The sequence below is a fragment of the Centruroides sculpturatus genome, unplaced genomic scaffold, assembly GCF_000671375.1.
Source record: "Centruroides sculpturatus isolate CEXI.00-Female unplaced genomic scaffold, Cexi_2.0 scaffold1716, whole genome shotgun sequence".
NCBI classification, from domain to species: Eukaryota; Metazoa; Arthropoda; class Arachnida; order Scorpiones; family Buthidae; genus Centruroides; species Centruroides sculpturatus.
Genome location: NW_019385870.1, coordinates 28,005 through 51,575, shown reverse-complemented (window position 1 = coordinate 51,575; position 23,571 = coordinate 28,005). Strand labels below are relative to the sequence as shown.

Here is a 23,571-nt window from a genome sequence, read left to right as displayed (position 1 = left end):
GAGAACCCATTGCCGACTATCGGGTCATGGGTTCGTGCTGTGCCGCGTTATAGATTTATGGGGCTCCAGGCAAATTTGACTTAAACCCCATGTATAGTGTTGACTTTAAACGTTTTCGTTCGGGGAATTTCCTGGTACCCTTATTCATTTTTTAACGCGACCTCTGTGACAATGAATCCTGCACCTGCACCACACCGGCAATCTAGTCCTCAGATATGGTCTAAATTTAAATTTCGATGTTCTTAGATGAGTTTATAAAAGATTGGTTTGAGGTCCCTGTTAGAAGGTCCCAGGCAATTTCATTTTTGCCTATAAGATAACCTGCCAATGAAAACCAGTGCAATTTCAGCCCTGGTCTTGTAAGAGTTGTGGCCGAAAGCAGCGAATTTATGCATGGGGAGAATCCCATGAATTATTTAATTATAAATTCGGTTTAAGGTTTTATTGTTTTATGACTTATATTTATATATTTGTAATAGTTTTTATGGCATTGAAGAGGGACAGTAACCCGAAATGCATTTGCCGAATAATTAATAAAAAAATTTTTGTAGAAAGGTTTGTCATCGTTTCATCTATCTATCTAAACACTTGAACACCGTAGCCCACTATATGGATAATACCACTTGAACACTAGTTGTCGCTTGTTTGCGTCTCTCCAACAGGTTAGCCACGTGCAGTTTTTCGGGCTATCTTCACGTTTGTAACACCTGAATAGGGGCCAGTTTCCTATAAAATGATCTTCAGGGAAACATTCCTTTCGGCACATCGTCCACATTTCGCGTGGCAAACTAAACCAACTTGAACATCGGAGAAGAAATTAGAAAATATATATATATATATACAGTGGTACCTCGGTATACGTCTGCTTTAGAATACGTCCAATTCGGAATACGTCCTGTTTGGACGAAACAAATTTTGCTCGGTATACGACTTTTGTTCGGTATACGACATAATTCAATTATACTCGCCATCAATGAACAAGTAGCACTATCGGTATACTAGACCAGACTAGACGTTCGCGGTGCAACGGTTTATAACTTTGTTAAATTTCTTCTGATTTTAATTCGTAAGTAAAATTTTATTATTTTTATTAATCACGAATCGCAAAAAGGCAAATGAAAAGCGACAGAAAACTAAAAAAAATGACTAGAATTACAATGGAACTGATAAGAGATTGTTGAGAAATACGAAGATGGCATGAGTGTTCGAGATTTTAACTGTTGCCTACCGTATTCCGAGAACGACGATATGGACAATCGCGAGAAATAAAGACATTATTAAATCTGCTAACGTTGCGAAAGGGGTTAAATCAATTTTTAAACAGAGATCGAAGACATTAGATCATGTCGAGAAATCGCTTTTGCTTTGGATAACTGAAAAACAGTGCTGGAAACAGCGTATCGGAAGCAATTATTCGCGAGAAAGCTAAAAAGATATACGCTGATCTTACGAAAAATCAAGCAGGAACTAGCCAGGAAAGCGAGGTGTTTAAAGCCATCCATTTTTTACACGAGAACGGATTAATCATTTTTACATTACTTCTTATGGGAAAGGTTGGCTTGGTATACGTCCAATTCAGTATAAGTCCAAACATCGGGAACGGATTAAGGTCGTATACCGAGGTTTCACTGTATATATATTCTCGGGTATAATTCTTAACAATTTTTTTAATTGTCCTATTGGTTTAACTCAACTTTTTGTATAGTCTGCAACTGAAGAGAGGTCTAGACCCAAAAGGCATCTTGCAGAATGACTATCTGAAAGATTTAATTTATTCTGCTAAATGAAGTGTCTTCCTTGAGTCGTCAATGTACAGTACTATATGGTTTAAAGGACAGGAAGCTTCGAGTAAATCCGAATTGCATTTTGAACCTTGCTTATGATGAAATCATCAGAAGACTTTCTTAAATTTTTTGACAATGGTATAAAAATTAGAAGAAATTTTTTTCCTCTAAGTACTAATATAAGTACTTGAGTAACTTTATAACGGTTGGATCAAATGGAAATTTTAGTGTATATGATAGACGGATGGAAGCGTAGACTTCAGTAGAGGATGGTAAAAAAGAGCATTTACTCCCTGGTTTGTTTGTTTATTAAGTTACGGCAACGCAACACTTGAGCGATCTGCCTAGAGGATGCCTTCCGGAAGGTCTTTTTGAGGGTAACTTGGCCATATATAAGCGTTACAGACGTGGAGAAATCCCGGAAAACTCCACGTAGCCAGTCTGTCCTGGCGAGGCGCAAACCCGCGACCGAACTCCCGGTCTTCAGGGAACGGAACCGCTTGGCCACTGGTGAGCCCTTACTTTCTGGGATCGATAAAAAAAAATTCTACATATTATAATTGTATAAGTGATTGAAATATGTAACTTTATACCCTCGACTACGGGACACTTTGATGCAGTACTGTGTTCTATAATCTATAAAACTCCCCAAAACTTAAATTATTAAATAAAAATTTATTGATGTAATTATTTGTTTCCAAACTTTCCACCTGGAAAGTTTTTGCGGATGTCCATGGATGAGAGCATCCCATCCAAATTGCCGTAATTTGTATCGGACAGACAAAGAAACGTACGATTGGCATTGTCTCGGTGAAAAACAGATTGGTCTGACTTGTAATACGATCGAGAGCAGTGTACGAGGGAGGAGAATACAACACTATTCATTAAAAATTCCTCCGCCATCTGACGAATGTTTAAATTAGACATGGAAACAATATATTACAATAATAAATCAAATCAATGGATATCGATGCAAGGCTGTATATTAACGTCGCCATAGTACTCGTCGGTGTCACTTTCATAAAGTTGTTTATTTGATTTAATATACACTAAATTATTAAAATAATCAGAATATTTTCATCAAATATTTTAGGTTAGGTTTATAATAAAGGCAAATTATTATTATTATTTTGTTTTGTTGTTAATTTTGGAAAGTGTTCAGTGAAAAACCTTTTTTTTTTGACTTATTAAAAATTAATTTAAAATGTTTCGTTTTTCGCGAAATTTAATATTTTTCACATGCATAATTATCTCTTGTTACTTACCAGTGGTGGAGTGAATACAATCACTAAACACTGATAGTGGTTGGTCGTGGGTTCGCACCTCTAGCCACGTGAAGTTTTCCGGGTTTTCTTCACGTTTAAAATACCTAAATAGGGTCAGTTTCCCATAGAAAGTCCTCCCGAGGTCAGATGGTCCATGTGTTGCGTTGACGTAACTTAATAAAAATTATAAAAAATTAATTCTTCATTTAAATATAGATTAAATTGGTAAAAGTTTAACTTATTATACGGAAAATATTGTTTGGTTTCACAAGCATTCTCGCTAATACAAATGAAAAATTATTCTATTCGCCCGTAAACGTTTACGTCAATTTGATGTCATCTCATTATTTTTACATGGAGAAAATTTAAAAATGACATCAAATTTACGTAATGGTACGATTATCAACCGCATCGTTTGATTGAAAATTTGATGATCCGATGAAATTTTACTTGCAATTAATTTCCTACGAGAATAAAATACATTTAATTCAAATATATGTATATATATATATATATAAGATAATTAATTAATTAATTAATTTTGTCTTATTGGTATTTTGATTTATATATGGGGGGATGCAAAAGTTGGAGAGTGGGAGCTTCTTTCAAGCCTAACTATGCCACTAAAGCTTTAGATTAAGGTAAAATCTATGTATGGGCCAGGGTTAGATTTATGGGGAAGAACAGGGCGCAGCTGTACCACATCTCTAAAGATTTCTGATGGCCCCTGTTAGTACTCATAAATTGATATAATAAACACAAAAATTACGTATAAATTTATTATATAAAGTTTTATATACGGTTGTCATTGGGAGAAATACAGTTATTTAGTGTTCGTTATTATTATTTTGTATTTCTTATTTGTGATTTTAATTTATGCATACAAATAAATGATTTTTTCTTCTATGCTTTTTCTATAATAACAACTGTAAACCTATTTTTCATCCCCCCTGTATATAATATATTTAACAAATTAAGAATGTATAACATTAACAATTATTTAATACTTCAATATCTATATTAAAAATTACTTATATGAAATACTACTTGTATATATTTTATAGATGTTTGTGTTGTTTCTATACCTCAAATTTATCGAAGTTTGTGTTTTAGTAATAATAAATTGTTCTATTATATAATTTATTTATATATTTCAACTTTCAGTTCTATGGACAAACTACTATAACGTAAGACTTTTTATAATCTAAGAAATTCCTGCTTAAATTAGGACAAAAGAGGTCAAAGAAGGGAAGAGGAAAAAAAACGGTTTTTATCCATTAGTCCTCTCGATTTTTTGTTCTATACCATCCAATTTTCTCTGAATTACAGCTTTAAAAAATCCTTACGATTTAAAATACTTTTAAATCACATTGTTTGACTCTTTACAAATCGTTTTTTTAATCTAAAATGTTTAAAAAATTTCCATTTAAATTATAAATGTGTACAACTTCCTTTGAAAACACTAATGATTATTTTGTGGATTTAGCTCTTCATGGTCCCTTTATTCTTCTCGTATTCTTTCATTCAATTCCCTCCCAAAATATTTGTCTCCAATTCCCAAATTTGTCTTACTCGTATTTTCTTACACTTTACTTAAAATCTCAGCATTATTTTTATCTATAAAACAATCATATTGCACACAATCATGAAAACTGGCATTGAGATATATTCCTTGGCTAACTTCCACGTTCCTCATAGTTTCACTGACATAATATTGTTTATGCATGTGTAGGGTTTAGATATACAACTCTTGCTACATTCATACGTCATCCTTACTGTTACTTAAATGCTTTTGTAACTTATCTAATACTGGAACAACTTGCACGTTAAAACTCTTAAATATTTTATCATACATATCATTTACGTACGGAAAATATATATATTTATTTATTCTCTTCACTTTATTTCCATTGTCGTCCGTCTGTCCGTCCGTCTTCCGTTAATACCGAGAATGGAGTTAGATAGATGACCGGCACGACTCGATTGTTATCGGGAGAAATATGTTGTACGGGGGAAACCAGTAAATCAACACCAGATATAGAAAGATTAGGAGCCGGAGACCCCCTATTAACTATATACGAAGTCACGTGAGTTTCCAGTCCAGACCGGAAGTTCGTCTATTAGTTAATAGTACCCCCGTAAGGTCTCGATTTTTATGTATCTACCTCCGTTCTCAACATTAACAGACAGACATACAGTGTTTATTTTTGATACTCAAGCTTGATTTACATAGGCTACAAGTTAAATAATTGCAGCTTAATTAAATAAAGTACGATATTTTAAAATGTATTATTATTTTGTAAGATAGGAAGACCACTTAGACCCTATACTGTACCGGTACATTACAGGTTACGGTGAGGGTTGCCAGACATCTTTTAGTAGTAACGTACCGGGTTTAGTAGTGGTAATGGAGGAATTTTCATATAAAATATATAGGCTCATTCTTATCATACCATAGAAAAACTATAATTTACCATAGTTTACCATTAAATATTTAAAATTCTGGTAGAGCGAATATTGAAGAGTTGGAGATTTTGGCACTAAATGTTATGATTAAGGCAAAGTCTATGAACCCCTCTAAAGATTTCTGGATCCGCTATTGATGGCTACTGTTGATACTCATTAAATTTACATAATAAACACATAAAAATTTGTCTAGAAATGTATAAATTTATTATAAAAACTTTGATTGAATATATGCATAAATAGTAAAACCTGTCTAAAACGGAAACCCGTCTAAACGGGAAGAATTCTTGTTAAAGAATTGATTTTCTGCGTTAAAAGGAACCTGTTAAAACCGGAAAAAATATTCGGTACCGCGCTAACCGGCTTAAACAGGTTTTATTGTATTTAATGACGTATTTAACGAGCCGCAGCAAGAAATAAAAGGGAAATGAATGTAATTATCTTAATATAAAATGTAATAAACGTTTGCCAACGTTAGGAAAATTTATGTACGAAGGTAAATCGATTGTATTCCTTGCATCGAAGTTCAAGTAACCCCAGGTAACGATATAAAGTTGATCTCCCCAGGTATCAACCGCTGTTACCATAGCAACCGCGATTCGAATTATGACGTTGATACAATATAGGATTATTTATATATAAATAAATAAATAAATAAAAATAAAAGAGGAACAAAAACAAACACATAAAACATTTCCCTGTACTTATATGACTCATTAAATAATACAAAATTAATCCGGTAGATGTCAGGATTTTGTAATACGTAATTTTTTTTTTTCCATTAATTTGCTTCGTTAATAAATACGATTCAATTTATAGTTTGAATTAAAGGCCACACCTCTCGTACATTAATTATATTCCGCGAGGAATCACGTGGATCGATTTTTGGAGCGGTGACGTAGGCGGTCATGTGACCGTACTGGTGAAAGCTAGTGTGTGCCGAGAGCGTAGAATGGATCATTGTTATCGTTGTCTGTATCGAAGAAATGTCTTAATAGATTTTATAATGTTACGGGTAAGGCTGTTTATATAATTATTTAAATATATTTTATTAGGAAATTATAAAAAAAAAAGAGTCGACGTTTCTGATTCGTTATCTCCGTGTGACGTCATGTAGCTTATGAAATTAATGATTCGTTGTTTAAATAGTTGACACTTTTTCAAATTTCGTTTGACATTTTTTAATTATTTTAATATTTTTATGGGCTTTTAATTTAGTTTATTTAATTTTTGAATATGCCAAAGTGTATTTTACATTTTTAAATATTTAATTTAAATTTAATTAAATTCCAAAAAATTTGATATTGATTTTTCGGATAATTTGGCTAAACGAAAATAAATTCTATTTATTTACTTTTCTATTTAAATAAAAAAATTTAATTAATTCCTGAAAGATTCTTAATTATAATTTTTTTAAAATTACATTCGGTTAATTATAATAATTAAATTTTCATTTAATAGATTTATTTAAATGAATGAAATCACTTTTTGATATCATTTAATTATGTAATAATCAATATATACGTAATTTATTTGTCCATTAAAGACGTATTAATCCCAACTGAAGAGTTAAATCGTCCTTTAATCTTTGACATTTTGTTAGAATGGTAAACACTTTTAAAGATTAAATTTAATAAGCCATAATGTAAAATATCTTAATTATTGTCTACTGACTTTATAGACAAAATGACTGGGGAGGAGCTTCAATTAAAAACTGTATCGAGCGAGACCTCGCCCAATCTTGGTTCACCCGATGATATCATGTGGACTTTAATATCCACCAGCGAGCTAAAGACGAACCAGATGTCAACATGGATACCAGCCAAACGTATAATGACATTCATGGGCATGGTATCTGCCCTGTGTACCATTATTGTAATAGCAATCGTCATAGTGGCGGCACTCTTCTTGCAGCAATCCTCCAAGCCGACATCTAGCATTGTTTACATCATACCAATACCCGAAAAACTTCATAACAAACCTCAAACTGTTATCATAAGAAGGAAAAACGTTCAAAGTTTGAAGAAACAAATAGCCGAAATGGCCATAGCCTTAAAGACTTATTATGATAAACAGAACACTTCAGAAGTGAGATCGTGTAATTTCGCAATGGCTCCAACTCACGAAGGTTTGTGCCGCTTTCCACTGGAGTTAATTAACAAGAATTGCACTATTAATAATTTATTCGGATACGATACTGGAAATCCTTGTGTTGCCTTAATTTTTCACGTGCAACCCAAATGGCAACCGATATCTTACGATCTAGAAGTGCCAGACACAAGTCTAGACGGTGATTACGATCCCATGTTGGTGTATCTTACATGTAATACTGATTATAATTATGGGATGAAGATGGATTATTCACCATTTCATGGTTTTCCACGTCACTTTTTCCCACCTTCTGTTCGCGATTCTTACTTACCACCGTTAGTTATGGTGCAGTTTATTGGGGTCCCCATAAATGTCGAAATGGATATTAAATGTCGTTTGTGGGCCAAAAATATCAATCGCGTAAGTCATCAATATCCTGTATTTGTCGAAACGGCTTTTAACTTATTAATAAAATAATAATAATTATTTTTTTTGTGATGATTTTAAATAAAAGTTTAAAATTTACCAATTTGCATATATAAATATTTGCACGGTTGTAACGAATGAGAAAAAATGTTTCAGAACTCTTAAATAAATAATTAAATTAATAGTAAATTTATAATACTTTTTATTATAAAATTCTTCTAAATTTAGCCTAAATTGTTACCTTTATTAAAGGCTTTTACAGAAATAACTATGATCAATGAGCAATTATCATAAGTGTAAATCCAGGATGCCTCTTAAATCTGAATCCATAAAATAATAATCCTGTATTTTAGTTTAGGTTTTAGTTTTAAAGTTAATTAAACATCTTTTAACTTTTTAAAAATGAAATCCGAGAGTTATAGACCAAGAACTGAAGTAAGAACTGAGATGAAATAAGGCAACTCAATACTTGGAGGAACTGCCAAAGAGGATGCCTCTAAGAAGGATTTTATAGTAAATTAACTCATTTGCACGTGTAAGAAATTCGGAAACATCTAGGCGTGGGTTCGCACCCGATTAACATGCACGAACCAGCTAGTAACAAGGTTTTTACCACTCGGCTTCGGGACGTGTATATTCAAATAGGTGTTTCCCTTTTAAACATTCATAGAAGAGTAATACGAAGGAATTATGTGTTTAATGGCTATGGGTTTACAAATTTAATAAAGTGAAAGTAAAATATTTATAATTTATTTCTTTATATATCCAGACATCCTACATAAAACATGCATTAAATAAAGATAACAAGATCTAAATTTAGATCAAGATTTCTGGATATTTATCTTGATCTTCGTCTACATTAAGAACTTTGTTTCTTGGATTAATATATAATTTACATGCATTATTTATAAGTTATAATTCCTTGTTCGTCTTCTATATTTGCATTATATTAATTTTTAATTCAAATATTTTTATTAAAAATGGAAAAAACAATATTAAGTTAGCGATTATAAATTTTATATTTCTGAGTAATCTATATTTAATAACTGGACGTTAGCCAAATTAAAATGTAATTATATTTTATTCTCTCTTGTTACATTTGCTTAAATTTTAAAACACATTTAATTAAACTACAAGTTAATGTGCAATTCAGTTTAAGAAACATAATTTTAGCCTGACTTTTATGAGCATAGAAAGCGCAGCTTTGTGAATATAAACGAATTTATGTTTATTATTTTCTCTACTTACCCTTCACAGATTAAATTTTCTAGATTAAAATTACAGGATTTATTTTCTATCTTTATAATATAATAGCTGCGTGTGTCTAGAGTTTCTCGGGTTTTTAAGGAAGTAGACGGTGGCACGTCATGCTACGGGCAAAAAAAAAACATGGCAACTGCCTGGGGCCTCCACCAATAAGGATCCAAAACTAATCTTTTATAAGAAAATATTTTCCCAAAATAAAATGTCTCGGGTCAACACTGTACTGTACGTGGGGCCTTCTAATTTAAATTTGCCTGGGCCCCCACGAAGTTATAATGCGCCACTGGAAGGGGAGGATTGGTGAGGTTGGATTGAGAGAGGATAGTAAAAAACAGTAACTAAAATTTACGTTTATTGACCCGAGTGTTTACAATAATAAAACTGCTCGGGCTTCAGTGAAGAGGGAGTGACACCACAGTATTTTTATAGGGTTTCATACGTTAAACGTATAGAACCCTTTATCATACATACATACAAATTTTGACTTTTATATAGGCCTACATAGATAAATTATTAAATAGTGTAATTTAAAGCAATTTTTCATATGAATCCCTTAGGGATAAGTATTGTAAAGATTCGATAGAGATCCTCACTCCTCACTATAAATTAATATTAGACTATTAAAGCGGAAACATTATTTTAAACTTTTATATAATTTAATTGTTAATTTGCTTTAAAAGTTACGTGATATTGTCTGGAAAATGTTATGGATGAAATTTAAATCATATGGACAAATTAATTTATATGATATTGCATTTAGACGAATTAATTGTATACTTAATACACTAACAACTCAATATTTTGATGATTTGATATTTTATTTTATTTTTTTTTTAATTTGCTTCTATTAATTCAGAAATTAATATTATTTTCCTTTTCATATTGGTTTAACCGACGTGTTGACAGTTAATGAAAAGTGTTAGATCGATGAGATTGATCTGTTTGACTGATATCTAATAAGAATAGAATTTTATTTAAACCCGGAAGAAATAAACAAATATTTTCCTTAAATATCAAATTTTAATTTCAATTAATAAATTTTAAATCGAAATTATTATAAGAAATGCTGAAGACATACGAACTTTACCCTATTCTGCGTGCTGCTGAAGGAAAAATATTGTTGAATATAATTAATTAAATTTTATAATTAAAATTTTATAACTCTGTACAGATTACAATTCAGCTTAATTAAATGGAAAAAAAATTAATTAAATATGTATAAAAGAATTAACCATTCTCCAATTTCTTAATTAAAGATAATACAAATTTACCGTTTGCAAGTATTAAATAATATAAACGAACCTATAATTATTTATTTGCTGAATAATATTCGAAATGAAATGCATTATATAATGATCTTTGTGCGAAAATATTATTAATGTTTATTAATAAATAATAATAATTAATAATAGAAGTGTTTTCTTGAATGGAAGGTGCTTAAGTAAATAAATAATTATATAGCCTATATATATTCAAATCACTGAATAACGGCCACTGACGGAACACAGAAAAGAATGGCCGTTGTATAAAGGTTATTTTTGTAATGGCCACCTTTTACAGGTTAACATTATTGGAGGTTCGAACCTTCAATAACGGTCACCTGTAAACTGCGGCTACTTTTACAGAACGTTGAACGAAAATTCGTACAAAAAGTAACCTCCAAACAACGGCCATTTCATGTTTTCATCATTAGCCGTTGTTAATAGGTTGACTATATATATATTTATTTATTTATTTAAGAAGTTAAGCATCTTCCATGTGAATAATAGAAATGTTTTTATGAAAACACATCTATTATTAATTATTATTGTGATTAATTAATAATTTAACAACAGTTTATGGTTAAATATTCGGATTTTGCAAGTTTTCGCTTGAATAAAATAAACTACCAATCACTATAACTACCAATTATAACTAATTAAAGTCTCCAATTTATATATGGAGCATATTGAATCAATTTATAATTTTTCATAATTTTATTAATAGATATGAACAGGCTATAGACTTATTATTAATACTTTTCCGGTGGTTATATAAAAGAGGGAAGTATGGCAAAACAACGGTCAAAACATGGTCCTCCTCTCAAGAATTGGACTCGAAAAACCTTCAAACGTCGAGAAATGTTAAAACATTTGGGGTTTTTTTTCTGTATGTATGGGTGTTTGTGTGTGTATGTATGTAGGGCGCACGATTTTTCATCTACTTTGAAGCTTAATAATTCCCGTATCTCTTGTCGAAATTTTCCGAAATTTTGTAGGGCAATTTGTATATTAGGGAGTAATGTTTGTAGAAAATTTTAGGAAAATCGGACCATTTTTTCGTGAGATATGATCCCTAACACCTTAATATCTCCCGAACAATCTGAAAACTTAAAGGTAATGGTTGTATTGCAATTATTAGGAATGTAAACAGATAAAGAATTCTACTGTGGGAGTGGGTTGTTAGTTCTCGGGGATTTTCTGGGGCGAGTTTTATGTCTCTTTTTTCTGAGTTATCTCGTGGTTTCCCTGGAAATTCTAGTAAAAATGTTACATTACATCTTGTTTGCCACTGTTTAATGTGTCTTAAGGGAGGAGAATTTTTCAGTTAATTTGAACCTTACTTCGAGCTTCTATCTTATCAAATTAAATCACAGAAATGCACAGAATCGATACATCGATAGAAAATCTTTCTTTAAAAAAATCTTTTAAAAGAAAAATATGCTTTTATTATTTATTCAATTGCGTTTAAATCCACAAAATATGGTCAAAGACGAGAATTTTATTAATGTCTCTGCTTCACGATTCACCGAGTATTACTCACATTTTCGAGGAAATCAAGTCATCATTGAGGCTATAAACTCTGGATGAGTTTATTACTTTTACACTCTGAAAAATTGCTTCTCTTATTCCGTACGGCAAGATGATCGTTAGAAGCTATTACCGTTGCTATGGCGACAGCATCTCTCCAGCTTTACAATTCCGAGTAAACACGATTGTAAAAAATACTATGGGAGTTGCAGATTATTTAATAATAGTAAATATATTGCTAGATTGAAGGAGAATTATAAAATTTAACTAATAAAAAACGGAGCTTGTTTGCTCTAGTCCTCGAGCATAAATTCTCTTATTTAATTGCTTAAAAGTTATTAAAAATGGTAGAAAAATCCGGAAACACGTCATTAGTATTAAAAATATACAAAAAGATATGGTACAGTAACTCTTTTAAAGATTTTAAGAGCTTATTAATTGAAGCAGTCTCTTTGGACTTCTCTTTTAACATTTCTCTAATGGAATATTAGTAAAACATTTTTGTAATTTGATGTCAAAATTACAATATTTATCGTAATTTTCTCAAAATTTTATAAAATAATCATTGAAATTTTGAATTTCCTCTTATTTCCTTATTAATTGATGTGCGTATGTAAATTAGTAAAGTGTTTACATTAGTCTTTTTAATAAATAAGAGTGGTTTATTCCTTATTAATAGTTATCGGCTTTTCAACGTTCGTGAAATAATTAATAACTCCTGTGCCTTTTGTTAAACATTTCTGAAATTTTCCAGTGTATTAGGTGTATTGATGCTGTTAAATTTTGATGGTTAAAGGCATAGGGGTGGGTAGATAAAAGAGGGTGTCACGTGTCGTATCTGGAGTGGGGTCGTACTTAATAAACACTTTACTCGTTATTAGCTTGTTTAAGTTAGTGCGTTGCCCTAACTTAACAACACATGGGCGATCTGCTAGGGGAAATGCCTTCCGAGAAGTCTTTTTAAGGGTAACTGGTCCCTATTTAAGTGTTAAAAAACCTGAAGAAAATCCGGAAAACTCCACGTGTCCAACTACCAGTGTACGTGGCCCTCGGCACTATCAGCACTCAGTGGTTTTATCTACTGGTCCACTGATGGGTACCATAAGCATAATCTTAACTCTTTCGAAGCGTGGTTTGCCTGTGACGACATTACTTCGTTCCTGGAATCTTCTCCCGTTTCCTCGCCCACTCCTGAGGGACTTTCGCACTGCATAAAAGCCCAATAAACACTTTCGCCACGGTATCTTTTACAGTTTCCAATTTTACGATTAGTGTGAACTTTCTATTACACTGTACAAAATATCCTAATTTATTTATTTTTTTTATCTATATCTGTTTATATTACGCTCTTAAACTTTTATTCCCAAGAACATAATCCCAATATATAACTCTGAACTTATAGAAAATAGGAAGACACGCTTTACGATGGTTCACGTAACCACTGTTTATCAGTAATCAATTAGATCGTAAAGCGAAGTCTGTTGTATCTTTGACAAATGTCTTTTATTTTATTTTATTTTATTTTCTATTTAAGTCTTTTCTTCTCTTTATGGATCATTAAGGAATAAATAGGGGAAACTTGCCTAATTCGTACTTGCGCCTAATTCGTACTTCGCTTATATCTTGACTCCCGTAATAGCTATTAGTGTCTCTAGTAGCAAAAGAAGTAAATAACAATCGGTCATATTACCATCTGACAGACAACACGCTGTTACTCTGCTCCCGACAAAAATATTGAAAAGGAAAGTTTTTTTCAACTTTTTCTGTAATATTTTTGCACATTTCGTACGAAATTTCTTCAAATTGGATCGTGTGTAAGTTTTTTAACTATCTGTGATGTATTAGTGCGTATTTTTGTGATTTCATCTGAAGTGATGAAACATGCGTATCTGTTGTCAAATTTTTTGGCGACTAATGTAAAGTTTGTTCGACTCTTGCGCCTATTTCGTACTCGAGGCATGTTCTTAAAACGTACTGGTACGATTTAGGAAAACCATTTTAGATGAATGTCACAATAAGCTATTACCGATTCGTAAACTTATTTTTTTTCTAAGTTTCTGATTTAAAAAATAACCGCAAAAGTTCAAAACAAATTAAAACTTAATCGTCTTTAATTTTAGAACAACATGTCAAAAAGAAAATATAATTCTTGGAGTAAAGAAAATATGAAAGAACCGATTAAAAAATATAATGACGGGACCTTATAATTTAACGAAGTTTTAGTGTATATAATGTACCGAAATTGACATTTAGACGACAGTTACAAGAACTGAATACACATCAAAGAATAGACTAGATAGGTCATTTTTCAAATCACTAAAACTGAATTTTAGTGCTGCTTGCGCATCGTGGATGCAAAGCATCCTGGTTCCTTAATAAAACATATCCTCGAGCCGTTTGTATGGACACAGGAATGCATGGCTTCGAATCTTGCGGATTGTGTCCTCGCAATCGCTTTAAGATCGGAGATGAGGAATATGTTGTTCTTGACGAAGATGCTAATTTAAGTGAATCGGCAGAAGTCTCCAGAATCTGGCAACTGAAAGGCAGCAAGAACAAACAGATACTTTAACGTGTGTGGCACAATCCAATCAGACTACCGAGCAAGAACAGACTGAAGAAGTTGAGTACCCACAACTTCCTGAGGTACAGTACCAACAACTCACCCTTCGGAAAAACAGCGAGATCAATGTCTAGAAGAGAAAGCGAAGGAATGTTCTTTAGATATGAAAGTAAACATTTCTAATACAGAGACAGTTCGAGCGACATTTGAAATAATTTCTCCACTACGTGGTATTCTTGGAATTGCAAGAAGAAAAACGTATGAAAGAATCTTGGTTCGAAGAAAAACAAAACTACTAAAATATCACAAAAGGAAAAAAAAACAGGGAGATGAAAATATCAGTTGGTACTGTAAATTATGCCAAGAAGACGTAAAAGAAAGTATGATCAAATGCACACAATATGAGATACGGGTACATGAACTTTGCGCAGGAACCAATAAAAAACAACAGATTACAACTGCGATGACTGCCAAAAATTGGCGAAGACCATCTGCCGAATTTGTTAAGAGTTAATATACACACGTATTAATACATTATTGATAAAGATTTTTATTCTTAAGACTGCAAACCAATGATAGGATCTCAAAGTACGATTTAAGAATATATCAGTACGATTTAAGACGAATGTTCCTAAATCGTACTTTTTTCAGTGTTTTTTTAAATTGTTTATTTCTCAGAAGTTTATAAGATTTATGCTAAATTTTACTATGGTAGTGATAAAATATTTCCCAAATAAAAGTTACTTAAAATAAAAAATAATTTGTGTTTATTAATTTCGATAATATGATAGTTTTTCTTTAAGTGGTACGAATTAAGCAAGTTTACCCTACATAATCCTTATATCTATAGTTACGTCGGGCCCATGTAGTACAGTACGGACTGAACCCGCAATGGGTATGATTAAAAAGCAGGCCCTCTTAGAGAGTACAGGACACTAAAATGACATATTTATGTAATAAAATATTTTATATCTATAATTGGATTAATATTAATATCTGTAATTAATCACGCATTAGAAATAGGATGATTTTATCCACTCCGTTACTGGAAGATACTTATTGGGTTGGAATTTAAAAAATTTTATATATCTATAAATTCTCATTGTCTATAAGTCTCATTGCCGTCTGTCTGTTCGTCTGTCCTTTCTTTAATCTCGAGAACGTAGTTACATAGATGAAAGTCGAGACCAAATATGGAAAGGTTAAGAGCAGGAGATCCAGATTATTGTCGCAGTAGTTAAGTGAATTATATTATATTCACTTAATTACTATATATTTTTTAAAACTATATCTTTTTTTGGTAAGAATTATATTTAGTTTATTATTTTCTTCAATTTTTTGCCAATAGATTGGTCTATGTGTAAAGCCAACAAATTGAATGTAGACAGAAATTAATTGATAAATGGAAATCTAATCGATATTTTGGGGTGGGATTAAGAAATTATCCAAGTTAGAAAAGTGTAAACGTAACTGCCGAGTTTCGTAGTTATTGGTCGAATGGTCTAGAAGTGTATAGAGAACAAACAAACATTCTCATTTATATATATACAGTCGACCCCCCTATAAGATATAGATACGTTCCAATTTATTAGGAATCCGATTTCTTACAAGTCGTTCCAATCACAGCCCGACACGTGTCAAGTTTACGGACTACGGCTGATTGAAAGGTTTTCTTCCATAAAATTAATCGATTCTACACTAATCCGACTCAATATTTCCAAAATACGTATATTTTTTCGTAGTTTTATAAGAATCGTAATTATAGGGACTGTAATTATAGGGGGGTCGACTGTATATAGAAGATAGTAAGAGAGGCGAAGATGAGACGAATCTATGAAAATAAGAAATATGCGTTCTCATTTCTTTATGATAGACATAAAAATATATACAAATAAAATGAATGAAGCAAATAAAAATTTTATTAAAAATAATTTAATACAGTATTTTATGAAAGAATAAGTTGTGACATCTAAAAAATATTTTGTACTTGATATTTATTGTTGAATCATAAATTAAAATTCGAAATATATAAAACAATTCAATTGTCATTTAATATTTTGAAAAGTTTTATATATATAGAATTTCTTTTACTCATTTATTTATTTATTTATTTATAAGATGGTTTCTTATTATTTATAAAAAGAAATGACCATTGAACTTATAAATGTAACTAAAATCAATTCAATTTTAAGAGAAACTTTTTCATTCGGATACTTTCGATTTCTCTCTTGAATATCAAGTATCCAACGAACAAAGAATATAGCTTGAAGGGATGAAACGTTACATTTGAAACCTCTCGTAATAATAGCAAATTACCAAAGGCAAAATGAAATTACAATTGATTCTCGGGGTAAAACAGGTTCTCTCTGCAGGTAAAAGAATTATTATTATTAAAAATATAATCGATATTATTCTACAACTATACACAGATGAGTTTTAAATTCATAGAAGTGATTAATTTATTGATGTATTAATTGTCTCCGAGTTTTGCTATCCCCGTGAAAAATTTTCTGCCAACGCCCATGGTGATAACCTCGTGCTCTGGGGGGGGAGGGCCAGGATTAAATCCTGACGGATCATAATAGCCCAGAAATTTTGCGGGAGGTGGTCCGTACGGATACGTCGGGCCTTTTTGTGGGACTGGCCGAACGTATAATAGGCTTGCTAATGATTTATTAAGCCCTCTCGAAGCCAACAGGACGAAAAGAGTTTTAAAAAAATACCAACAGACTCGGACAGAAGATGCGAAAGTAGTTTAAGTCTACACATAGCGAGGACCCCACAAAGTTTTGTTTTGTTTTTATAAGGAAACGCGACACTTGAGCGATCTGCGGAGGGTTTCTTTTTATGTTTTAGGCTCTTTTCCACTCTGAGAGTATTAAAAGGCCAGAGAATGTTATGTATGGAAGAGTGTACTGTTGGTTAGTAAAAGGTGTCCCAAGAAGAACTCATAAGAAAATCTAGTCCCTCATGAGGGTTCATAAATTTACGTGTATTTTGCTATGTTTTAATCTTTATTCTGCATGTTGTGTTTATATGTTTGTGCTGAGATAATTATTTACCATATAAGTATATCTTGCAAGAAGAAAATAACAGGAAAGTTTGTAGATTGCAAGAACTAACCAACCAGACCTAACTTGTTATACTGAGTTACCCAAGGCCACCGTGGCAAAGAAGGCAGTAGTGGGCAATCTAATGATAAGAGTTTCCAGCAATTTAGAGAAGTAATTATGATAGGAATACTTCAACACCCCACAGGAGCATTACAGTATGAGCCTTCCGGGAGGATTTAGAGGAGAACTTGTCCCCCATTTGGATAGACACGGATGTGGAAGAAACTGGGAAAAACACCACATAGATAGCCAGAAGCAAGTCGAAAAGAGCCAGTCAGAAGTAAGAACCTCCTTGACTGGGGGATAATTATTATTAATGAGAATGGGGCAAAAACATACCAAGGGGTGGTGGAGACAATTATGAAATTATGTTGCTGAAGACTTTGCAAGGGGGGAAAATTTCTTAGTCTCGCTTTATAACAATGTTTTGGATCGAGAATTTAAATTCCATATAGTTTTATACTAAATTTAAAATTAGATAAATCAACAAAAAAATACAAAAATATATAAAATTTTTAACAAAAATGAAAAATTTATTTCATATGGAAACAAACTTGTTAAAGCTTTAAAGAAATAATAAAATAAAACTTTTCTGCTTGATATGAAATAAAAATAAAAAATTTGATTAATGTGGTACATAAAATTTGAACGTGCAGAAAATTTAACGTACCGACATTATTCATATAATTTATAACAGTGGATTTTTTCGTCTGAATAAAATTCTATTATATTGTATTATGTTGAGTTATTTATACTAATATTTCATAACGTGTTGCTTTGTGAAATTATAATGAATAATTAGTTTGTTTTTGGTTGCACCAGTAAACGATAAGTGTATAAGTTTATTTAAGTTACTAAGTTACTCACAGTTAATCCCTAGTCTTTGGCTGCCTGTGCATGACTTTGCTCGAGTTTTTGATGGTGTAGGGATTGGTGAGGTTGGGTAGGAGAAGGATAAAACAATGATCACAGTAACTAAATTGTACGTTTATTCAGCCGAACATTTACAGTTTCATTATTGTAAAAATAATAAAACTACAAAACAGAGAAAATTGCTCAGGCTTGAGTGTTAAGAGGGGATGAGCTTTGGGGATAGTTGGGGAATCTTCACAGTACTTTTTCTAGGGTGTCGAAGAATATCCGTGCCAAATTTGGTGTGAATACGTTGAAAGGTGTGTGTGTGTGAGTCCGTCTATTTCGTTTAATATCTCAGGATGGAGTGAAGATAAAGAAACGAAATTTGGTATGGTAGCTTGTTTATAAGGGGCATTGATGCAATTAAATTTTGGTTTGGTAGCGTGCACATATTGCGACAACAGTTATTGCTTCATTTTTTACTCCCACCCCCTTCTGTATGCAATTCGTCATCACCATTGCCTCCCCTCCCCATTTGTGTAATCATATGTACAATAAATGTCAATTAACAACAGAATATTCCAAAATAAACAAATTATTTTCTATGTGCATGACTTCTCCTTCCCGTGTCAGCCTTCATCAACACCTTCTTGACACTTACCCCTCTCGATGTCTCTCAATAAATGCACGCCGTCTTTTGAAAGGTCCAGTGGATGGAGAGATAAGTGTCATATCTCGAGTATGGTCAGACTGAATGAAGATTTTTTTTATTAATTAGCATTTACAATTTTTTTATATATATATAAAACTCATCTGTACCTTTAAAATTAAGTCTTTTGACATTTTACAACAATTAAAAAAAATGTATAACAAAATCTCATAACAGATGGCGCCACACAGAATTTTATTTATTTATTATGATTAATAATATAAAAGTTATTTTTTTAATAAAATTTTATAATAGCAGGAGAAAATTACTCAATTAGTTGCTAGATTTTTTTCATTAGTTTTAATTTAGTGAATAAAAATTTGAATTAATTGCATTTCAATGAACTTTGAGTAGGAAATGATACTATTTCTTCCAATTTCTAACATTACGAAGTTCATCGGATGGCCGAAACGGTAAAAATGTCTACTCGGTGCCCTGAGGAACTGCATCTGGTTCGAGTTTGATTAGGGTAAAGAAATCTCTATCGAATGGTTTTTTCACATTTTTCGTAATTATTGGGCTGCAATTTTCAAATTGCAGACGTTCCCACTGTCGTTCGTCTGCCCGTCTGTCCTTCGTTAATCTCGAGAACAGAGTTAAATACATGAAAATAAAGACCAGATATGGAAAGCTTTGATTAACTACATACGAACTTTCGGTTCAGACGGAAAGTCACGTGAATTTTTAAATTAAAAATTGCACCCAGCATTGTGATTATGTCACAATGATATACATTTGATTTTTATATATTCCATTCTTTATCATGGAAACTTGTCGCGAAATGCTTCTCGTAATGTTCTTGTAATTTACTAACATACCAAAAATTTTTCTTGATATCAAAGATCTCATCTATCTCTTTTGGGAATCCGAAATCGAAGCCAGGCGGTCGAAAACTACAAGGATTTTTCAAAAGATAATCTGTTTCGATATACTAGGCCTCTTCCTTCACTATCTGTCGCCCCATATTGGACACGACTGAACCCACAACGGGCCTAATTAAAGACATCCAGTTTCCACAGAACGAAAAGAGTAATTTTGCAGGGAGATTTGTGTATTGGGGTATAATATTACTGTATTAAATATTCGTGGTTAAATGCCGAAGGATGAAAAGGTAGAGGGAGATCATGTGTCTTAGCTCTAGTGGAATAAGACTTAAGTTTTTTTACTACTTATTAGCATTTTCATTTTTTTTATTAAACTCATCTCTACTCTCGAAATTAAACTTTTTTCTGTTTTATAATAATTGATCATATAAAAAATTTTTAAAATACAATTGTAAAATTCAAAGGTAACCTGGTGTTTTCAAAGCTTTTTCAAATATTTTTCATTTTCTCTTCTATCGTTTCCACTGAAATAGCAGCTTTTTATTTATCTCAGTTTTACGTTTCCTCTATCTGTCCATGGACACACCTGATACTTCCCAAGAATTCCAACTTCCAAAGCAATACAAAACACAATAATTTTGATGATTTATATCAACAGTTATTTATAAATGTTCAGTAACACAAAACAAAATGAATAACAAACTGCACATCAGTTTCTATTGAGTGACCGAAATCCAACAGTAGTAGGATCCGCGATGATATACGAGTAGCATAAGATTGTGACTAATCAGACTATATCTAATGCTCCCATATTTATTATAAATTATATACTGTATATCTATATTTAAAACATACTCCATTCTCGGATTCTTTATGTCCTTTCTCGGTTTCATTCCGAAAATTCTCTTTACCATTTTTTTATTTAAAATACGTAACTAAATTTGTGATGAGGAAACTTTTCCTTATAACATATACAGAGTGACTGAAAAGTAACTAGGAATTAAGAAATTATAATAATTTTTATACTTCTAAAGCAAAGGTAATTAAAATTCTTAGACATGCACCTTATAAAATTCAAATATGGACTGATAACATTATAATTCAATATAGATGCCGGCGCATCCCCAACGACACGTTTTCCTCAGATCATGATGTGGATGAACGGCCATTTCTCTGTGCGTCCGCAATCGAACCGTTGGTCATTTTAGCTTAAATTGATAATTCCCGAATTTTTCCGGACAGATTGTGGCATGACGTTCCTTTACCGTGCGCCACCATTTTTGCACAGCAACCCCTGGTTTCCACAACTTATAGCATGCAGCAATCTGCGCCCGCTCCTAAACAGACAAGTGGTCGGCCATTCTTTTTTGCCACTGCGCGTGCAGTCTTTCTCTGTCATCTCCCACATCATTATCATCACTAATAAAATTATAAAATTTCATTGATTACTATACATGCGCACATAAATCTTTTTATGATTGCGTTATATTAAAAAACATCATAGTAATTTCTCAATGCCTAGTTACTTTCCAACCACCCAGTACATAAAGTATAGATATATTAATTTCGATATAAAAACGATATTAATTAAAAGAAGGTAATCTCTTACATAGAACGTGTGAATTTATGAGAATTATGCCATTTAAACGAATATGCGACGTTTTCATATTTGACTCTCCAACCTCAAGGCAATAAGAGGGCCTTTTAATATTGCCCAACAGCTGTTCTGCCGGGTCCACAATGGGAGTGACCAGATGTGAGTGAGAGAGCCCGACGTATCCAGAACAGAATACCCCAAAAAATTCCTAATGTTTTCGATCTCCCGAATTTTAAAGGCCTAGATATGAAAGTAACGACACGCTTTTTCGTAGCTTTTGCCGACAATTGCTATATATGATTGGGCGAGAGAGTGTCTGTCACATGTAACACGACTCCATTTTCTGGTCAAACGATAGAAATAAGTCATTAATGCTTGAGTGTAAGTTTAATATTATTTCGTGCATTCTTGTTTTTATCTTTCGTGCTTTAATTTAAATATACTGTATTGTTCCTTTGCACCTGTTCTAATCGTGCATCCACTATATTACAATTATTTGCTAAAAGTCCCTTAAATGAATAGACCAAAATATCGTAAAAGCAATTCTAAAATTTTGTCCATTTTTACATGCTCATATTAATCAAAAACAATGGTAATTTACTTACCTATCGAAGTCTTCGTAATTCTTCCGAAAATGTCAAAAGAGAGGAAGAAGAATTCGGAACTCTCACAATAATCTTTGCTTCGAGATGGAAACCAACAATTAAAAAAAATCAACAATATGAAGTTATTATTGGAACGTTCGACATTATGATAAATATATTATGCGTTATGTCAAAATTTCTACATTAAAAAGTTAACATTTCAAATAATTTAATTGCATTTTTTTACATCTTTTGGTTTTAAAATATTTCGCACGTAATTAATTTTTTCAGAATATTCAAGGCGAGATTTTATAATTTCGTAAGGTTGGTTATGAACGACGGCATCCATTATTTAGAAATAAATATAATAGATATCCTATTTGAAGGATCTGGGGATTGTAAAAATGCCCGTTAAGTAGAAGTTTCCGCTATTCGGGAGTGTCCTTTTTTTAAACTCTTTCCGCTCTGTGGGCACTAAGAGTGGGCCTCTTTTAGCAGGCCCATTATGAGTTCGGCTTGGCCCACAATGGAGCGGGTAATTTCAACCTCTCCGGGTAATGTTTAGGGTAGACTTACATTTAGGATAAATCTAAGGTAAAACTGCCCAGTGATTTGATGCTGTTACCCATCCCGCCACAAGTTTAACCGGAAAAAGTTTTAACCTAAAAGCGTTCTGTTGTTCTATATAAATGGAGAGTTTTAGGATATGACAATAGAAGCTAAAGAAATAAAGCAGATTGGTGGTTTCATTTGAACCTTCAAAACGATTAATTAATTTTTAAAACTAATCATTTACGTATTAAAGTATGTTTCAAATCAACTGAATGGCTTATTTAATTATTTATCTTCGGCTAAGATACACAATTCATGTTGAAAGTGAATTAATTAAAATTAAGTTTAAAAAGTTGCATTTATTAGACTATGGATATATTTTGATTATATAGTTCCACTAGAAGCAGGTGGCAGTAATGATTATAACACCCTTACAACTTACCGCTTCATTAAAAAATAAAAACAGAAAAGGATGGAAGAAATAAGTGTCGCTAACTGGAGGATAAATTAAACCAATAAATAAAATAAATATTAAAATTTTAGCATTAAGACATGAAGCATAATAATAATATACACATGCCAACACTTGACTGCTTCCATTGTGAGTCTGGCCAAATTCACAAAGGGCATTAAAAAATCCAGCAAAGATATCCCGGCAAAATTTGAAAACTGCATGTGGTGCCATCTGCT

The 23,571-nt window shown here is 32.0% G+C and overlaps 1 protein-coding gene and 1 long non-coding RNA gene across 3 annotated transcripts; one reads left to right on the top strand and one right to left on the bottom strand.

Annotated features, from left to right (window-relative positions):
* The first annotated feature begins 6,342 nt into the window (after positions 1 to 6,342).
* LOC111642653 (probable sodium/potassium-transporting ATPase subunit beta-3) lies at positions 6,343 to 8,156 on the top strand. Of its 2 annotated transcripts, XM_023389025.1 has the most exons (3): positions 6,343 to 6,530; positions 7,062 to 7,122; positions 7,197 to 8,156. In XM_023389025.1, exon 3 carries the CDS (start codon positions 7,202 to 7,204, stop codon positions 8,081 to 8,083), a length of 882 nt encoding a protein of 293 aa, XP_023244793.1. In that variant the 5' UTR covers positions 6,343 to 6,530; positions 7,062 to 7,122; positions 7,197 to 7,201; the 3' UTR covers positions 8,084 to 8,156. The 2 variants fall into 2 exon arrangements, with proteins under 2 accessions (XP_023244793.1, XP_023244792.1); XM_023389024.1 differs by lacking the exon at positions 7,062 to 7,122 and having other exon boundaries at positions 6,347 to 6,530.
* Positions 8,157 to 16,750: 8,594 nt separating this feature from the next.
* On the bottom strand, positions 16,751 to 22,482 carry LOC111642652. Its single transcript, XR_002759580.1, has 4 exons — positions 22,351 to 22,482; positions 21,213 to 21,567; positions 20,618 to 21,130; positions 16,751 to 17,013 (listed from the first exon to the last, which is right to left on the bottom strand). It is a non-coding gene; the product is annotated as an uncharacterized LOC111642652 (long non-coding RNA).
* Between the last annotated feature and the right edge of the window lie 1,089 nt (positions 22,483 to 23,571).

Bases quoted from the DNA above. Each gene is read 5' to 3' on its own strand.
- LOC111642653 (XM_023389025.1), top strand. From the start codon at position 7,202: ATGACTGGGGAGGAGCTTCAATTAAAAACTGTATCGAGCGAGACCTCG.